This window comes from Etheostoma spectabile, chromosome 17 (assembly GCF_008692095.1).
Source record: "Etheostoma spectabile isolate EspeVRDwgs_2016 chromosome 17, UIUC_Espe_1.0, whole genome shotgun sequence".
Classification (NCBI taxonomy): domain Eukaryota; kingdom Metazoa; phylum Chordata; class Actinopteri; order Perciformes; family Percidae; genus Etheostoma; species Etheostoma spectabile.
Window position 1 is genome coordinate 22,238,866 of NC_045749.1, and position 21,508 is coordinate 22,260,373.

At 42.7% G+C, this 21,508-nt stretch overlaps 1 protein-coding gene across 1 annotated transcript in view; it reads left to right on the forward strand.

The window, feature by feature from the left end:
- The window catches only part of LOC116705503 (carbonic anhydrase-related protein 10), a 205,151-nt gene that overhangs the window by 69,552 nt on the left and 114,091 nt on the right, over window positions 1–21,508 (forward strand). The window contains exon 3 of the mRNA XM_032541706.1: window positions 10,163–10,305. Coding sequence (XP_032397597.1) covers window positions 10,163–10,305 — 143 coding nt within the window. The remainder of the gene's footprint in view (window positions 1–10,162; window positions 10,306–21,508) is intronic.

A 21,508-nucleotide genomic window follows, 5' to 3' on the forward strand; every position in this document is an offset into this window, starting at 1 on the left:
TATATATATATATATATATATTACTTTGCATTTTCTAAATTGATAAAAACAATCTTTTTTGTATTTTTGAAAACATTCTTAGTTTACAGCATTTTTACACACCTGCCTAAGACTTTTACACAGTACTGGATCTGCAACGATTGGGACGGTGTGTAAGGGAACTATCTACTCAATTTTTTTAATTTTATTTATACAGCTACAAATCACAACAACAGTTATCTCCCAGCGCTTTCAATGAAAGAGCAGGTCTAGACCGGACTCTGGGATGTTATTTACAGACCCCCCAACGGTTCCCAATCATCTGTGTCCTGTCGGCTTCTTCCTACGGTGGCCACGAGAGCTCAACACACTGCAAAAAAAGAAAAACATGCAAATAGACACGACACAAGCAAATGACGAAACATCTTCCCCAATTTGACATGTATCCAGGGTGCAGTTTGTGAAAAAAGCCCCCCCCCTTTCCAATACCACCATCCATATAGAGCCCTCAGCCAACCATCCCAAAACACTTCAATTCTAACTTCCGTATTCAATGGAAATAATCTCAAATTGAAATAGCACAACGTGGTGTCAACATAAAGTCCAGGGGGCACATTTTATCCCCACCGAGTGTAAAAACCGTTCAGTAGAGGCAGAGATATGTAGACCAGAAAGGAAGAAAATGCCACGCATTCCCCCCCTGGAAAATCACACCCTGCACGTAGCACACAACACAGTTTCCAGAGGACACTAAGACTAATTTGCTGTGCGTTGAGCTCTCGGGGCCACCATATGTTTCACTTGTTTAGTAGTTAGTACAGTGCGGGTGCTCCTGACAACTCTGGGACTTAGAGATTGAGTCGACTTAGTTTCTCTTGTCTGCTTTCTCTTCATGTCTGCCTCGGCCCCTGAGTGTTTCTGTGCACTGGTATTACACACATACGCCTTCTAATCTTCTTTCACACAAGCCAGGAACTGCGTGCATTTATATCCTGTACATCTATACTAGCCCCTACGCTCTTCATTTTACAATCTCCCAGTTCCCTTTGGCTCAAAAAACAATGAAAACATTTTCATAAATGTGCTGCACCTGGTCCCCGGAGCTTCTAACACAAAGCATATCTCCTTCTGCTCACAGACGCACCAGAATGTTAAAATGGCCCCCCAGTGAGTAAACAAGATGGAACCTGCAGCGCTGGAGCACTGTCTCAAATTGAGAGCTAGCAGAATATGACAGCTCCTTTAATGCTGCTCTTAGACATTCATTATCATTAAGATGTGGGTTTCCATACCTGCTTAAGCAAGCATTTATCCCCAAGCTGTTAGGTTTCCTTTAGAGCTCTCTCTCTCTCTCTCTCTCTCGCTCTCTCTCTCTTCCTCCCTCCCTCTTTCCCATTGCGGGCAAATTTGCAACCCAGCTTTGCGTCAGCAGTTACAAAAGGAAGGCAGTTTTTATACATTTTTTCTTGAGGCTCATCCAAGGAATTGATGTACAGGATGCATCTGGGTCTTTGGGAGAGGGAGAGAGCAGGAGAGAGAGAAATGCTGTGTGTCTTTGTGTGTATTTGCATGTGTGTGTCTGTGTGTGCATTCCTCCAGTTCCCTCCGGTTTCCCAAAGACTATTACTCTAACTTTTCATCCATATCCAGTTGACAGAATATAGACATTTCATTAAGGCTATCTCTGCGCCTGGTTCTGTTAAATGAAATGCATAGCAGCGAGCAACACTGGTGTGTGTGTGTGTGTGTGTGTGTGTGTGTGTGTGTGTGTGTGTGTGTGTGTGTGTGTCTCATTAGCTGTCATTTGGGAATAGTTGCCTTTTTACTTTTTGTAGTTGTAGTATAGTCTGTACTATATATTCATTTTCCTGGCTTGGGTGCAGCCTTACCCCCTCTGGGTGTGTCTGCATAAGTCCATATAATGCACTCTGATGCCAGATCTCCATAATGAGAACGTATGTCTCTGCAGGCTTTGGATTTATAACTACATGTCTATCTGTGAGTTACTCTGCGGTGGAAGTAATTAATGTAGGGCTTAATTGTCCGGGTGAGCGTCTCCTCAGACCTTGGATCCCACCTTCACCGCAACCCTGAACTCTAATAAGCCCACAGGGACGACCCGGCGTGCTCCTCAGACCCTGCCGAGGCAGCCGCATAATTATTCTGCAAACATGGCCTCACACGGCCATGCAGAGGACACAGCTCATGCACTGTTAAAAAAAAAGCTTTTTTTTTGTCCGTAATACATGTTATGTCAATATTTTTTGTCCAATGGACTTGAACCATAGCGTGTTCTGACTGTTATAAGTTGCCAGTTGATATTAGTTGGTAATATATGGTAAAGTCTTAGCATAGTTGTTAGTAAGCCAAAGATTTAATGTGGACATCCCCTGTTCTATACCACTGTAATGGACATTAGTGTCCTCTCATTCACTATTTACCCAAATGCTCTGGTGTGAGGGAGGGTCACTGATGGGAAAACCTAATGGGGGATTTTGCTGTTATTTAGGGTTGTGAATATATGTCTTAACCCATGTAATAAATATGACCCATCGTTTACATACATTTACACATTAATGGATAATTGGATGGGTCCCCAGGCTCCAAAAAGGTCAGGGCCCCCCAAAGCAACAGTCTTTGTTAAAGGGACAGTTACAACTAGGCGTGCATGATTTAGGGAAAAATATGAATCAAGATTTTTTTTTGCTTAGAATTGATTTCACGATTCTCTGCCATGATTTTTTTTCTCAGGAAGTGGAATGTTTATTGCACCCATGAACCATGACAAAACAAAACAAATTGGCAGTACCAAATATAGATTATTATTGGCACATATCCTATAGCGCATTACAGAGCTCCAACACCCATTTTATACAGTCTATGTTTAAAATGAACAGAAGACAGAAGTAGTGTTTGGGATGCAGTCGGCTCGTAAGATTAAATGAGAATTATAGTCAATTGAAAATTAAATTGGAAACAGTGAATTGACAACGCAATTTTATAATGATTAATTGTGCAAGCCTAGTGACAAGCATGGAAAGTCACAGCACTCAGTCCGAAGAAGGGACGTCCCAATCACTTCTTTTAGACTTCGACTTGTCTTTATTAATCCTTTTGGGATGACTCCTGCGAGGAAATTGAAATTCCAGCATCCGTTTTTGTAAGACATACAGTGAAAGACAGTATAGAGTAATAATAATAACAGTAATAATAATAACAGTAATGATAATAATAACAATAATAATAAGGAACATTTGGCTGTAAAAGGACATTAACCATAAATAGTCAAAAGTGTGTTTTACTCTGATGTCATAACACAGAGTATCATACATGGATCAAATTAGAAAGGCAAATTGAACCCGTTTGACAGACAATATCTCTATGTGTGTGTGTGTTTGTATATATATATATATATATATATATATATATATATATATATATATATATATATACATACATACATACATACATATTTTTGAGCAAACTAAACCTGCAACACTGGCCTTCCTTTCATGGCTTTCTATAATATTTTGTTTATAATATCATAGCACCTTTCAACAACAATAATAATAATAATACATTTTATTAAAAGGCGCCTTTCTTGGCACTCAAGGACAACAATAGTGCAATTCAAAGACAAATGAATACATTAGGACTACATGCTAAAGAAATGCAATACAAAAAGAGACATGAATATGATTAAGAAAAAAAGGACCTTCAATTTTTATTTTTTTTTCTGGTATCTCACTTATTGTTCCGTATCTCACTTCAGTTTGGCTCACTGTATTAGCCAAAAACATAATAATATACCATGATATACCATTACATATACCCTGGTTGAGGAGTAGTTACCTCTAATGTACTGTGTGCATTATGTGGAGTTGATGAGCGGACACTTGGACCTTTGATGCTGGGACAATTGTGATTATTATTATTACTTATTTTTATTAAGTTGACTGCCCAGCTGCTGTGAATGCTGCCTGTTTGTTCTTTTTTTTGTGCCAAATAAGCCCAACTGATATTCTAATCCTAATTGCAGAGGCCCTTTTGATAAGAATGTGTGATGAAGTTGGCCAATGAAACGGAAGCCTCCCACCCCCGTTTGCCCTTTTCACTTGCATATCACACATCCACTCTGTCCGACATCTGCAAAAGGCCACACCATATATCCCTGTCTACTTTTACAGCTTGCCAATAAGAAATGGAAGTGGCTCTAACGCTCGCGAGCCACCTAAGTGAAATTTAGGAGTATCCGAGCTCCAGGAGGGGGGGTGTGGATTATTGGCAGAGGTGCTTGTGCCGGATGTGAGTGATGTCCCACGCCGCTCTGGTTGCATTCAGGCATCTATCAATGGCTAATAATTACGGGTACATTTACGACAAGGGGCCCGGGTTTAATGGATCGATTCACTCACACACTTTTTCATGAAGGATTTTGCACCAGAAGACCTCTCTCTCTCTCTCTCTCTCTCTCTCTCTCTCTCTCTCGCTTTAATGTGATGTGCTTATGGCTTGTTCCTATTGGTCTGTTTGGCCAGAAGTGAGGATTTTATGTTCCATGCTACTAAATTCTTTGTGGATCATTACCAATACAATTTATAGCCAATCAAAATTGCATATGAGAGTAATACTCAAGATTCACAGGCTTTATTTTTTTTACATGCTTATACAATCTGTGCAATGAAATGCAAGGTGGACGCCTCTGGAGGCTTTGTGCAATTAAGAATACTTTTTAGAAGAGGAGTAAAAATATGAATTAGAAAAAGGAATACAACGACCAGTATATTTAAATTTAAGTTGTACAGACACATTTCTGTAAAGGAAATTATAATACATTTTCAAAAATGAATTAAATATTATCAATGTTCTGAACATCCCTTCGAACTGTGTGTGGATTGCATTGCGTCAGCACCTCAGGATTTAGGTCCAGACCCGTGAGTTCCCTTAAGAAATGTGGCCTATTCCAATCTTTTAAGATTTTTTTGGGGCCTTTTGCCTTCATCACACCCCCCACCCAGACACAAATCAAGAAAGGATGACACCCATGTTCAGTCAGGTCCACCTAAACCGAGACCATGTCATCACCAAGACTTTGAGGGGTTGACACCAAGACAAGAACCAAGACTTTGAGGGGTTGAGACCAAGACAAGAACCAAGACTTTGACGGGTTGAGACCGAGACAAGACCAAGACTTTGAGGGGTTGAGACCGAGACAAGACCAAGACTTTCAAGGGTTGAGACTGAGACAAGACCAAGACTTTGAGGGTTGACACCGAGACAAGAACCAAGACTTTGAGGGGTTAGACCGAGACAAGACCAACTTTGAGGGTTGCATCGGAAAGAACCAAGACTTGAGGGTTGACACCAAGACAAGACCAAGACTTTGAGGGGTTGACATTGAGACAAGAACCAAGACTTTGAGGGAAAGAGACCGAGACAAGACCAAGACTTTAAGGTGAATGAACCGAGACAAGAACCAAGACTTTGAGGGGAATGAGACCGAGACAAGACCAAGCTTTGAGGGTTCACCAAGACAAACCAAACCAACCAGTGCCAGACTTTTTTTTGGAAATGTTGTGGTCCAAAATGCCCGAATTTGCGACAGTTTTTGTTAAATTGCAATAAAAGTTGCAATGTCTTTTTGTATTTTTATTGAATGAAGTTGCGAGAGACAGTCTCTCTCTCCATCTCACCAGTCCACTCCAGGTTAGACTGCACCCCTTCATTCCTCCATCCTCTTAAAATAATGTGAACCAGTCTGGACCCAGCTAAACAACAAGCACGCCGCACACACGACGTTTGGGCTCGTGAGGCGGCCAATGAGTAGTAATGTTACGTTTTAAGTGGAGTGCGAGGGAGAGACCCGAAAGGACCACATATCATTGCACACAGCTATCCTGACCCCCCCCCCCCCCCCCCGTTTAGGTATTTTTCACCCTTTTATTAGGACTGTGTTACATTGTGTGAGAGATATGTTAGTGTGAAACTGAACACTACAGTAGGCTATATGCTGGGGGCAGGGGGGGGGGGTCTTGAACCCTACAGTAGGTTATATGCCATTGTTGTTTTCAATAAGAAAACATTTTGCACAAAGCAGCCGATCCACTTTTTTTACTCTTTGGAACAAACGGTGAAAACAATTACAAACAACACACTGAGATGGAGAACACGTCCCACGGCAACAAAGATAAAAACAAAAAGAGAGGAAAGACGGGAGGGAGGGAGACAAAACAACAAACGCAGAAATAGACACACACACACACACCCACACCCACACACACACACACACACACACACACACACACACACACAGAGACACTAGACAGGGTACCAAACACCTGCGCAAATTAGAGGTCCGGCACTGAAAAACAATTATTTATTTATTTATTTAACCTTTATTTATCCAGGTAAACTGTTTGAGAACCAATTCTCATTTACAAACATGACCGGCCAAGAGGCTACAGAAATTAATAGGCAGGCTATATCATGAAGAGATGTAGATGTATACTATTTTTTTGTGGTAAAGCCTAGATGCTACAGGCAGACAGGCCAAACAAATTAAATCTTTGCACGTGCCATTGTGCCAATCTGAATTAAAATAGGCCTATTTTCCTTTTCCTAGGAAGAGGAAATTAAAATATTATGCAGACACATACATACATTATACAGAACTTGCATTATATTATACATTATACAGAACTGGCTAGGATTACCAGAGACTCCTCCTGCAGCGCACTTCACTGCTCCGCTCGCTCATGAACATCAGGGCTCAAGAGGCCAGTCTGCCAAAGTTCATCAAGCTCCAGTACAGACGGGAGAAATGGAGAAGGATTGCTGGAAGTGACTGGCGACCACACATCTTGTCTCATGCCGACTGGCAGACAAAGCTGCCGCCACGCTGCTGGTATGAGTCAGAGCAACTTTTCTTCCTGATGTGTAAGACAGCATAATGCACAACATTGTACTTGAGGTCAGGTTTAGATCCATATCTCATAAAAGGAACAGTATTTGTTATTTTGCTTTGGTTTGGTGCAAGGCAGCTGTTTTTTTTTCCACTTGTGATTCAATTTTTATTCATAGTGTCAGACCATAACAGACGTTATCTCAGGCCACTTTACAGATTAGGTTTGGACCACGCTCTATAACTTGCAGAGCAAGCATTTGGTTGTGACAGCGCGAGGACAGACACTGGTCCAATCCCACTGTGAGTCCTGAGGACTAAGGACTCCCAGACTTGATTGATGTCAGGTGCTAAGTGAGTGAGTGTGTGAGGCCACATGGGCTCAGATAGGTATAAAGGGTTTTGGGACAGCATTTCACCATATCACATGTTACCATGGCGACGTTTAACAAAGATGTTGCTGACATTTGCCAGTTTGGGAGTTTTCATTTTAAGTTTGTTGCTTTCCACACGGCCGAGGCCCAGGAGACAACAGGTCCGCCCTGCTCCGTGGTCGTGTGGCGTGCTGTTGTTTACCTTTGTAATTTCCGGATTTCCCCTTGGTCTCGGCGGTAAACGCTTTGAACTATGGGTAATTCGCTTTGGTAACGTCTGCATTGCAGCAGACTCACAGAAAGGGCTCGGTGAGTGTGCACTCACACCCTCACGCCCTTAGGAACCTCGACATTGGGACAACCCTGAGCCCTTATGAATTTGGCGAGGACACGCACCAGAGTCCTGAGTCCTGAGTCCAGACTTTGGTATTGGGCCCACGTATCTAAGTCAAAGTGTTGACAGCTCACAAACAGAAGTCCCGCCTTTGGCAGCATTAGCAAGCAAAGCTTTCATTTTAGCACAGTCGCCACTCTCTGGATATAGTGAACCTACGTGTGATCTTTTATCTTTAATCACTCTGGATGGTTATTTAAAGCGATGTGAAACGTGGGGGGGGTGTCTCCTGACTCCACGCTTTTATCTGAACAGTGACGGAGTGTTTTCTCTGTAGAGCGTGCCTATGAGCAATCCGCAAAAAACAAAATCAGTGGCCAGAGTCTTGTAGGACCTGTTGACGAGGAGTAGGAGTCACCACGATACGATATCATCACGTTATTTATTTTCACGATACGATATTGTTGCAATTTTAAAACACATTGTAATTTTCGATATATTGCCTTTTTTCCAACTATAAATTTGTCACAATTTCAACTGGTATCCCCAAAAGGAAACAACTGTGATCTAAAAAGATCAATGTCTCCATTTGTTCATCTCACTTCAATTTTATTGCTGCAAGATGTCAAGCAAACTGACATTATATATTTAATAAAAGTCCATACTTGGCATCTGTGTCCATACAGTATTGCCACGGGAAATATTGCGATGCTATGCTGTATTGGTCCACCCCCCCCAATGCTTTTGAATTCATGCCGTAGCGTCTGCTCTCCTCGGTTTCATCGCGAGTTTGCATATTTTCAAATTTCAAGTTGGCCGTCTTTTTGTTGGTAAATCTCAGTGGAGGACGATTCCAGCAACTCATCTCTGCGCAATACTGTGTCCCTAAATGGATAATGCTGCTTTAGGCTCTAGCAGATATTGTAGTAAAAAAAATAATAAAACTGTCTCTTGCTGGAGTAGAGTGTGATAAGCATTTGCTTCCAACCCTGGTGAAGGAAATGACTTCTCGGTCCCGGTGTAGTCTTACATGGGAAAATGACTGAGGGGGCTATCACACCCACAGCGCTGACATTCTCTCACTGTGCCATGCTGTCCTCTCAGTCTCAGAGTACACGTGTTAGCTTATTATAAGCTGATTCCACTGCTCTCACGTCTGTAATATGTTCTCTATTCAGAGGGAGGGGTTGGAAATTGCCCATGATGATGTCATCATGACGTCATCCAGGTTAACTCCACCTAGGTTTGGAGACAGATTTGAAATACAGAAAGCCGGCATTTACAAAGTGGAAGCCTGAAGTTTGAAAGAACAAAAAACATGATATAGTTGCATTGTAGGATACATAGTATCTAATGTTTTAGTAGAATAAGTATTTATTTCTTTGCTGCATTGATTCTGTCTCCTGTAAGTGTTATGCGGTGTGCAGGGAATGTGGACCAAAATGCAGGATTTATTACAACATAAAGTCCAAGCCAACACAGGATGCCATAAACAAAGTCCAGGCTCCATATAATCCCTATTTGCTGCTGTGTAGTTACACTTCTCTATGCCCTGTTGACTGACTGACAGGCTAAGGTTGTACACCCAACAGTGTTCTCTATGCCCTGATGACTGACTGACAGGCTGAAGTTTGTTGGCCCAACAGTGGCCCAAAATCTAAAACCATGTCTAGTCTAATATCACAATCTCGATATAATATCAATATACTCCCCAGCCCTAACTAGATTTTTGTGTTGCTCGTTTATGTAATTATGTGCTTAAATGACTTTTGCTTTTTTATCAATATATTTATATAGATGCACTAACAATTGGCATGTGTGCATGCCATATATTTTTGTGTCTATATGTATTGATTTATGTTCTTCAGAGCAAAGGTTAGTCAGTTAATTGATTAGTTGTCAACTATTAAATTAATCTTCAACTATTGATAATCAATCAGATTTGATTGATTTTTATGATCTCTGATGTCAGCATGTTAAATGTGAATATATTCTAGTTTCTTCTCTCCTCTGGGACAGGAAACTGAATATCTTTGAGTTGTGGACTAAACACGACATTTGAGGACGTCATCTTGGGCTTTTTGGGAAACACTGATCCACATTTTCACCGTTTTCTGACATTTTAGAGAACAAAACACTCATCCATTGATCCAGAAACAATGGTTTGAACAATGGTATGACACACTAAGGGTAGGAACATATTCTGCTGACCTTTTTGTTCCAATTCTATTAAAAGTTTCAAAACAATGCATTGAACACATGCAAAAAAATAGCTAATATACACGATACACATCAAGAATAAGATCCTGTCCGCCAATCTTGTACACTTTAGCATTAGAAAAAAGATTTCAAACATTAAAATAACTAGACTTTTTAGGAGCAATCGGCAGGTTCAATCCCAAAGTATTTCCAAAGCCCACATCAGATAAAACCCTGCTAATTACATTTCTCCCACTGTGGGTCTGGCAGCACAAACTCTGCCCGTCGCCCTTGGTGACCTCGGCGGAATGCGTCCCTATCTCGCCGCTGCAGACGCTCGCCCTTTGAACCGCCGCTCTGTCTCTTGTGTTGCAGTGCCGTCGTTCTGGGGCCTGGTGAACTCGGCCTGGAACCTGTGCTCGGTGGGGAAGAGGCAGTCGCCAGTTAACATCGAGACCAGCCACATGATCTTTGACCCCTTCCTCACGCCCATAAAGCTGAACACAGGTGGACGCAAGGTAAGACACACAAATGCAACACACACGCTCGCTATTCTCTGTCAGCTTGATGGATGCTGAGGCTTTGTTGCATCTTTTTAAATGATGCACTACACTGCTCGCACGCGTGCTGCCATTGTTTTGGCGTTGTTTTGGTGGTGTTGTAGTTTGATAGGGTGTGGATCCCTGATTGATGCCTCTGGGCCGCTATCTGTTTTAGCAGACAATGGGAGCTATTTGTCCTGCAAACACAGCTGGAGATAAAATTGAAAACAGTTCACCTATTCAGTGATGCACAATGGTTGTGTTCTGGTTCAAGGAAAAGCCTCGACTTTATCTTAAGGGCTTTACAGATGAAACCCTGCAGCCTACCACGGGATAAGTCAAGCATGTTATTTACCTTTTCCTCCTGTACAGATGACAGTGTGTGTATTCGAATGCTGCTCCATCTTGTGCCATATGACAGCAGCTAATTGGGAAGCCTTCACAGATGGGCTGCTTTCAAAAGTGCACAGTTGCATGGCGAGATTAATGCTATGATTAGTTTATGTTTCCATGCCAGCAGTTTGTACAGGGTTAGCCTTGAGCAACGATCAAGCACATAGGACACATTGCAGTTTACCACCAATGGTACGCTTCTAAGATCAACTAACAGATTCACAAATAGTCCATATTATATCCTTGGACCCCCGTTTTGGACTGATTAGATTTTGGTCCTTGGCTTTTTAATCATTCAGAATTGAATCGCATTCTCAGAGAATATAATATAATTAGTAAGAAAACCTGTGGTAAGAATAGTCACTCATACATTTTCCTGTTGGAATAATTTCTACTTGGAATGGAAATTAGATTTAACAATTTGTCTTTGAGCGAGGCTCCCCTGCTGCTCCCTCAAGGACTCCACTTTGAGAGCAGCTACCCTGTAGTGAGTCCGGAGTTAGGACATCACTCACAATGACACAATTGTATTGCTATTAGGATGAATCAGAGGCGACTAGAGAGAGAGAAGTAGAGACAGACCACTGTGTTATTTTGGCATCTCAAACATTAAGGGACAGAACAATGCTACTAGCCAAATCGGTAAGACGTACACCACCTTGAGACTGTCCTCCATACAGCATTGCGTCGTTTGTTAAAATCCTGAAACGACCTATGTTGATGTTTTCTTGGAAGGTGACTTCTTGCAGTTGTGAGACTATGGTAATCCTTAAATAGAAAAAAGGTTTGAGGGATGATGGTAAATCCATTCAGATGGGGGTTAAGATCCAACAGTGTTTCTCAAACTTTTTACACCACGTACCACTTGAGGAAATGTTGCCACCATTATGTCTCATGTTAAAATAGAAAAGCGTAGGTCTACCCTATTCAGCTACATTCACACAGGAGGCAGGTTTATTCTCAATAAAAGTGTATTGCCGGCAGCCACGCTGCACTTACTCTGTCCCGCTCCAACTTAATCCAAATGGGAGGTAACTCAGGTCTTATCTCCTTATTGTTTTGCATGATTTGCTGCTAGCAAGTGGTCTGGAGACTTAAGCTGCTGCTTAAAGAGAACGCCGTTCGATTTCAACAAGTAGCTCTGTTTTTTTTATGTGTAGTGCTGTCAGTAGGGAGACAAACTAAACCAATCAGTGCTGCCTACGCCGAGTCATCCTCCTGCTGGAGTTAGCACCCAACAGGCTTCAACAGGGCAAGTTTTAAACAGGGTTTTAGCCTCTAAACATGTTCAAATGGCATTACATGCCTACCCATGTACAGTGATTCATTCTGAGTGAACACAGTGAATCTGACTGCTGGAGATGTGACAGAAAGGCAGACAAGTTGTGTCAATTCAGCCAGTGCACATACCTCGGTTTATTTCTTGTTTTCCGGTGAAGTCCACACTAGTCAATTTCTGCCTTTCTGTCACATCTACTGCAGTCAGATTCACTGTGTTCACTTGGAAGGAATCCCTGCACATGGGTAAGCACTGGTAATGACAATTTGAACATGTTTAGAGGTTCAAAACAGGTTTAAAACTTGCCCTGTTTAAGCCTGTTGGGTGCTAACTCTAGCAGGAGGATATCGGTGTGGGCAGCACCGATTGGTTTCATTTGTCTCACCCCTGACAGCGACCAGAATTCTCCTTTTTAAGTAGTGACTAACCCTAACCCTCGTCCACTACTTAATTACAGCTGAACTCTCATCCACTGCTTAAGCTGCGACTGGCCCTTGTGCTCGTCCACTATAGTTTCAACAGGGCTGTTCAAAATATTCACCTCCTCATCCACACTTCCCTTAGATCCTGTTTGGAGCCATGATTGCAGTGTTTTTGAACCATTTATTTGACCTCGGCTTACTGTCTTGCCATCACAGCTCGTAACTAAGAACGGATGTCTGTGCACTCAGTTTATGAAGGTAATTTTGTTGGCTGGAAAGGCAAAAAAGATCATCCTCATAGAACTTACAGTCCCATGGGAAGAGGGGTGTGAACAGGCCTTTGAAAGGAAGAGCACCAAATACCAAGACCATCTGCATGACTGCAGGGGGAAAGGATGGCAACTGTAAATTAATCAGAGATTCCATCCGAGTACCACCAGGGGCATATTGGACTCATGGAAACCTTATCGGTTTCATTAACTACTAATAATCAGTATTGGTATTGGCCTTTACCAGTATCAGTCAATCCCTAGACTGAACCAGACTGTTCTAGCTGTTCTATTATTTGCCTTTACCCACTTAGTCATTGTATCCACATTATTGGTGATCCTTTATCACAAATCTCATTGTGTTCATATTTTGTGAAAGCACCAAAAGTCAACCCTACAATATCACCACAGTATGGACATACTGTGTATTTAATAATGTATTTGGTCAAAAAATATTGTCTTCCATATTGCCCAGCAGCTCCACATTGACAGCGCCCATTAATACCCACACAAAGTTGAGTCTAAGTTTATAGTTATCTGGGAGAAAAGTTCCCAGAGTCCAAAAGCCATTTGGACACTCTCCTCCTTTATCTCTCTCTCTCCCTCTCTTTCCCTCTCTGCAGTGGCCTAAATGTAATCTGTTGTGTCTCCATCTCTCTGAGCACCTGAGCTGTCAGCCGGCGAACACGAGGCTGGCTTCACCTTGTCAGTGCTGATTCATCCGCGCTCGGTCTCTAGCTGTTTGGCAGCCAGTCAGCCTTGGCCAAACACGCCACAGAGAGCGGTAAAGAGCTCCTGCTGCCGTTCGCCACGGCTCGGCTCGCCGCCTTCGACACGGGGAGAGCTTAAACCCACTTTCTGCCCAGAAAGGAAAGCGAAGTGAAAGATGCACCCTGCCCAACCCCCCTCTCTTACAACACACACACACACAGAAACTGCATAGGGAAGATGAATTCCTCCTTTAATAGATTTTTGTGCTGCTCTGTACTGTGGCTAATGAATAGTTTAAAGGGAATTTAATTGACCTCCAAAGAGAAATTTTAATTAATGACGGGGAGACGTGCAAGCCTACGCGCCATGGACTGAAGGAATCACAGTTATCAAAACGGCACTATTAATTGAATATTTACTCTGCCACAGATAAGCCGCAATTACTTAAAGATTTTAATGAATTTAATCTCTTAGCAGGGGAGAGGTGAAAAGAAGGGATTTTTGAGTCCTTACTCTGTCTGTGCAGTGTTTGAACATTTATGAATAGTGCTTATGAGACAGGATTAGATTTTGTCCCTTTTACCCTCCTTTACTTATTGAAAGTCAACGCACAGGTAAACTATCAGCGCTGTGAACGCGGTGGCGTTCCTCACATTCAGGGACGCCGCACTCTCTCTTGCTTTGTGTTCCTCTTACTTTGAAGTCAGCTGCGTGCAGAGCAGTGAACATCTATCAGTGCCAGGTGGTGTGTTCCATAAACAGGGATATTTGGTGGCGATGTCTCGTCAAACAAAAGGCGAGCTTTTAAAGCTTTAATCACATGTCAGTTGCTAAATAATCTCCAAGTGCTTTTGAGACAATCTGTGACCCTTCTGAACACCTGTCTTGTTTCTTCTTCTACTGTTAATGGAAACTGTCTTCCTGTAGACCAAATCAACCAGATGAGGAAATCTGACAATCATGCAGGTGCATGTGCGCATGCCTGTGTGTGTGTGTGTGTGCGTGTTACTGGCAGCGCTGGATCTGCCTAATTACAGTGAGTGTTAGGTAGAACAACAAACAGCAGGCTGTGGGACGGCAGCTGAGGGAATAAAGCTCATTCTCAGGTTTGCCCAGCTGGCCGGCCAACCAACCAATCAGACACCAGTCAGACAGACAGCCAAGCAGTCGCTAAAGCTTCACTATCCTGGGTTTGATAGCAGGTGTGTGGCACCACTCAGAGTGTGTGAGGCACTGCTCTGCTGCCTGTCTTGGCTCTTTTCCAGGCTGGCTCACTGCAGATGTTTGCAGGTAGCTGAAGGGATCCGTGCCTCCTGCACCCATTGATAATAATGTTTGGCTAGGATTCACTGAAGCAGATGTACAGTGATCTGTGTCCAGTCGGGGGTTTCACACTATTCATTTTTAATTGTCCCAATGTTTTGCAAAGTGGTGGGGTGGGTATTACCTTGCACGGCAGCTGGATTCTCGTAATATCATGAGATCACTTGAGAATCAATCATGTTAGGCTACAACCCAGTGTATATCAACTACATTGTTTTTTCCAGGATTGCTCTTTTGAAGCAGAAATTCAGATGGATGTCCCTCATATTTGGCCTGATGTCCGTCCCTTCCTCTGTCTCTGTGTTGGCGTTCTAACCTCTGGTGGATTTTTGAGGAATATGGTTACCTGGTCCTCAAATCTCTGCAGGGTAAATCCAGACAGCTAGCTAGACTATCTGTCCAATCTGAGGACTATGGTTACCTGGTCCTCAGATCTCTGCAGGGTAAAACCAGACAGCTAGCTAGACTATCTGTCCAATCTGAGGACTATGGTTACCTGGTCCTCAGATCTCTGCAGGGTAAAACAGACAGCTAGCTAGACTAATGTCCAATCTGAGGACTATGGTACACTGGTCCTCAGCATCTGCAGGGTAAATCCAGACAACTAGCTAGACATCTGTCCAATCTGAGGACTAGGTTACCTGGTCCAGATCTCTGCAGGGTAAATCCAGACCAGCTAGCTAGACTATCTGTCCAATCTGAGGACTATGGTTACCTGGTCCTAAAACAACAGTATAAATGTAAATGGACTTTTCTTATATATCTTTTCTCATCTTAACGACTACTCAGTTATTCTACATAGTACAGGAACCATTCACCATTCACACAGATTCACACACTGTGGCCGAGGCTGCTGTACAAGGTGCCACTCACACACATTTACACTCCGATGGGGCAGCAACGGGGCAACTCGGGGTTCCTTGTCTTGCCCATGTCAAAGGACGGACAGCAGGGCCAAGGATCGAACTGCCAACTTTCTGATTGGCCGGACGTGATAGACAGATGGTTCATCCAATCACCTCCCAAGTGCTTCCCGCCTATTTCCAATTACGGCTTCTCAGATGGTTCTCAGAAGGTTAGAGTGGGTTTAGCCATAAAACAGCCATAAAACGGCCTTAATCGTTTTCAATCCATTTCAGTCATTGGAGGGCAGCCATCATCAGACAGGTGGAGAGAAGTCAACAGGATAGAACAGCAATCAAGTTTATCAGCTGTTATTTATTTTAAAAAAAACAATAATAACTGATCTAGTGCCAACCAATGGTTTTAGTGGTTGACTGGGGAAACCTCTTCAGGGTTTTTCCTGCATGGAGAAATTGTTGGTGCCCCCCAAAAAAGGTTTAAGCCAACCCCAAAGGACCACCAGTGCTAAAACTGATAAGAATTGAGAATAAATATCAATTCAAAAGTGTTTTTTCAGCAATTTACTCACAACAAGCAGAACATAGACATCAATAGGAGCCCTAATCTTTTACCGTCGCGACTTGGGCTGTGTCAGACTCTCACTGATTTAAACAGTAGTATTTCAATAATTTTTTTTTTTAGCAGTTTTGTAATTTTTCGGCTTCATTTACTCAATTTTGTTCAACAAATTGTCCGAAAAAAACAGGCAAAATAATAGATTTCTGTCAAATAAGAACCGATCGTGCTCATTGTTGTGCGTAGTCACACACTGATTTCTTGTTGTGACTTCCAAGTTTTGTTCAAACGTGGCTCAGGGTCACATTCAAACTCCTGTCATGTACAAATGTTTGCTGCCATACACATGCGAAACAACGGCCTGACAAGTCTAAGTCTGCAAACACAAGCCGATGTCAGTTGCAAAAGGTGGAGAATGCATTACATTGTGTAAATATTCAATTATGCAAATTGCAGATTCAAATTAATTAGACAAAAGTTTGGGTTGGCTGAACCTGCGACGCTTGTCGCGGCATCACAAAAGGGAGCGGGCCTTGTGTATGAAAAGCTGCAATTACCTTCGTCTGACTGAGGCCCGCCCGCACTTCTCAAGGCGGGAGATTGCTCTAATTGCCTCAGCGATGCGGGGGCCTTGAAGCTCGGGGATTCTTCTCAGGTCTCCGGCTCCACAGATAGCTGGACGTGTTACAGCGATGCCGGAGCCAGCATGCATGGCATATCCATCTGTGAGTCTGAATCTCAATTACCGAACTGCTCAACACAGGGACAGAAGAAAGAGGAGAGGAGGAAGGGAGATGGGGGTAGGAGGACAGAAAAGGCGGGATGGGGCGGGGGGGCCCAGATGGCCTCAAAACATTGGCTCTTATTGTCCTGGTAGTTCCGTCGAAATACAAGTGAACACAAGTAGTGGAAGAAGTATTCAGATCCTTTACTTATGTAAAAGTACTAATACCACATTGGACGCCTAAAGCAAAACACGCCCGCCGCCTTAACTACAACGTCCACACAAAAAAAATAATATAGTGATATCCTCCGTGTTACTCACCGTCCTGTTTTCTCCCATTCATTCCAAACCACACAGTATAGTTTAGTAGTATACTATAGTATAGATAGCTATCATAAAACAGGAGTGACGAGGTTGTGTATGGTGTGTGTGCCAGTGTTTGTGTGTATGTGTGTTGGCCCACCCCCCGCGAAGCTCTAAAGACTGAAAAAAACATACATTACATTCCACCAATGGTATACACTGTAATTGTAAAATACTTAAATCCTTAAAATAAATAGTTTTCATCCACTAGCTAGTGCAAATGAAACCTCTTTTGACCACAGGGCTGACGACAGATGATTGTTTTCATGCAGGAGCTTCTTTGGGAGCATACACATAATGAGGGCGCTAATTATTCCGATCATTTATACTCTAAAAGTCAACTGTGGATGCATCAGAACATTGTCCGTCCAGCCACTAGCAAAGGCCACTGAGAGAACTATACTTCAAAAAATGGGAAACAGTTTTCCAATTTGTGACATTATTTTATCGCTTTCCATTTCGACTTTTGAAGTCAAATTGCTTTCTTGACCTTAAAGCCTCTGTGTGTTGAATGTGAAAGTGGCAGAGCATCTGGACAGGATGCACGCACCGAGTTTGCAAAATAAACTGCATCAGAAGCAATGCTTCTCCTATACAATCCAAACAGTAATAATAAAAACCAAACCAAACCAAAATGTAGTAAGCGGGGGGCCAACGGGTAACGCCCCTAAGCGCTGTGGGTGAAAACTAGTTTCAATGGTTTCTCTATCCACCAGATATGGACAAAGCCATATCACTAAGAAATCAGCTGATATTATCATATGATGGAGCTTACTGTATGAGGGAGTGCGCGTCCTGAAGCTACGTTTATCATATCATGCTGACCAGGTCGGGACAATATTCTGTAGAAGCATTTTGTAAAACCCAGATAGACTACAGATGGGCTTGTTTGTTTTAAGGCTTTAAGAATGGATTTCATGGTTTTCCCACGTCAACATGGGACTGGACAACAAGGACACTTCAACATGGGACTGCAGGGCCAGGGATCAAACCACCAATCTTCCAATTGGCAGGCGACCACTGTACCGCTGAACCACAGTCACCCCAGTCGAAGTGAGCTCCTGCTTGAAAGCGGTGATGACATCACACTGTGCAGTTTCATTTTGAGATTATTTTCCGTTGGATATTGAGGTTGATAGGTGTTTTGGCTCGGCTGGCCAAGTGGCTCTATATCCATGGAGGGGGATTTCATTATTGCGTGTTTTGTTTTGTTGTACAAGATCAAAAAACATCCTCTTTGCTTTCTTCACAAATTGCACACCGACAACATCCATATAGGCTACACCAGCTGGTATTCTGACTCATAAAAACAAACCTTCTGATTAACAGTGGATGGGTTGTGGGTGAAATCAAGTATAATCAAAGAGGAAAATATATCTGAACGGAGCAGAGCTGCCGTTTCTTATTATACATCTGCTTTATTCTACGTTTTGATGTTTGCGTAGGAGTTGTGTTAAGCTACTGCTGATGAAACTCAACATTTCCTGATTTGGCGGGTTCAAAATAAGAGCATTGAAAAACCAAAATAGCGTCGGACTTTTAATGTGAAAAACCAACAGGAAATACAACGCTTCTTCTGATTCTGATTGTTAACCATTCCTGCTTTGGCTTCCAGACCGTGGACAGGAAGCACAGGGGAGACTTTGTTTTGCCTCTAGGGGCTAGGTCGGTGTTTGCTTCGGGGCTAGTCTCGCAATGCCAGACCTTCCTCCACAGCGCTGCGGAGGACGGCCCGGCTAGGCCACATGACAATTCTGGATAGGAGAATGAATGCTCAGGGGTTACAAAAATAATGCAATTACAGTAATGTATTCCTTATTCCTGCAACACAGTAATATAACGTATTACTAATTAAATTTGGGTTATATCATACCTGTTACAATTTCAGTAATGTGAGTTAATATGCAACATTTAGTGGTGTTTTGTTTTTTTAAGAATTCGTGAGTATAATTTCTTGTTGCTGTGTTCGATGGTTGAGGTGACTGCAGAGACATTTGCGAGATGGATATTAATTTCAGGAGTTATTGCGCCATTCAAGTTGTAAGGTAGTTTTAATTGAGTGTTTTCATTTTCTCCTACTTTCCTTTTGTACATTTTAATTATCTATTTGTATAACTTTACTTTGCATATTCATATACATTTTACAAAACATTATGAATAACCTATGATGTGATAAAATGGATAAAGAGGAGACTTTACTGATCCGGTGAAATTCACATGCTAGCTGCCAAGTCAAATATCCGCTGTTTGGTGACAGTAATGCTTGAGTAGTGTAACGCAGTACAATTTAGAGACAGTAATATTGTAATATAACTAATTACTCAAAAATGACAGTATGTAGAAATCTATAATATATTACAATTTGGAAGTGACTTGCCCAACACTGCATGTGACAGCATTGCCCCCTCAGGGGAAACTGTGGACCTGAGTTCAAAGTTGACGACAACAAAATGAAGTGTTTGATTGTGTGTTCTCCACAGCTCTGTTTTGTGTCTGCTCCCAGACAAAGTTCAATCAGCTGCATGTTGCGGCTCAGCATGTGGTCTGTGCTCCCTCCTCCAGACCTGGGGCTCAACACGCCGCTGCCATGCCGGACTCGGCCTGGTGTGCGGGGTTCATTTAGAGGAGGGCATGCTCATAGAGTGCGTTTCGGGGGTATTTGGTTGAGAGAGATGATCTGTGTGTTACAGCAGCATATGGATGGATGCTTCACAGGGAAGTGGGTCACAGTTAGTTTTCCTGCTGTCCTGCCGTCTCCCGGGACAGACTGGCGGGAGGACTGTCTGACACTGCACAGCATGGTGCACAGATTTGCTTTACAAATGGCTCGCATCGCAGTGAGGAAAGAAAAAAACTCTAGTGAAACTAGGGGAAAGGCTATCACAAGGTTTCCCTGGGATTATCCATAAAGAACTGCGTTGATCTAGAGGATGTGTGATTCTTGAGTTTTTGAAAAATCCAAACGAGTCTCATGTGAGCGGTTGGGGTTCTGTCTCTGTGCAGCCCTTCCAACTTGTTTGAATACTTCTCCGTCTCTTCCTCCCTTTGATGGATCTCCTCTCAAAGAGCGGGTAATGACATCTCGAGGGAGGAAGCTCTAGTCTTCTGTCTTTTGGGGTTAAGGGCTCAGCCGACAGAGGGGCTACAGGGCCTACGCTGGTTTCTTAAAGAAAATAGGCCATTACAACACCAGATGCAGATATTTAGCATGTTTCCATGGGTTTGTCCGACCACTTTGAGTAAGTACAAGTAACATTAGAAGGACAACTAACTAAGTTAAGAATTCAGTCTAATAGTTTTTTACTCCCGTGACTCAAACACTCTGTTGCTGTGTGGACTAGCCAGACCCTCCTTTGCAGAGCTGTGGAGGAAAGTCTGGTTATTTCTGAAGAGCACTTTTTGAAGGGGACACAAATAATACAGCCTCAATTGTACTTGTAGAGGATATGTATACACAGAGGAAAGCCTTAATACTATCATTAGTGGAGCATGGGGACTGGACCATTATCCTTCTGTTCAGTGTTGACTAAATTGACACAGATATTCTTCTTTAAAACCCTTTATTTATTTTTACATTTGTAATCAAGCCACAAAAATACCTTAACACATAATAACTTATATTGAAAAAGTGTCCCCATTAAAAATAAATACAAGGCTTTTGTACACTTGTTAAATTAGCTGATCATAATGTAAATTAGTGAGCCACTGGTAAAGCTCATTTGCTAAACCTGACCTACACTAAGCTCAACACACTCACCTGAGACTCTACACCCGACTGTCCTTGGTCTCCATGTTCCTTACCTGAGACTCTACACCCGAGTGTCCTTGGTCCCCCTGTTCCTTACCTGAGACTCTACACCTGACTGTCCCTGGTCCCCCTGTTCCTTACCTGAGACTCTACACCTGACTGTCCCAGGTCTCCCTGTTCCTTACCTGAGACTCTCCACCTGACTGTCCCTGGTCCCCCTGTTCCTTACCTGAGACTCTACACCTGACTGTCCCAGGTCTCCCTGTTCCTTACCTGAGACTCTACACCTGACTGTCCCTGGTCTCCCTGTCCCTTAACTGAGACTCTACACCTGACTGTCTCTGGTGTCCCTGTTCCTTACCTGAGACTCTACACCAGACTGTCCCTGGTCTCCCTGTTCCTTACCTGAGACCTAAGCATGGGTTCCTATACTCATGACCAGCAATGTATACTGTATGTTTCTAAAGTTAAAAAGCATTTTCGGGGGGTTATATTGGTTAACTACTTACACATTATGATCATTATGTT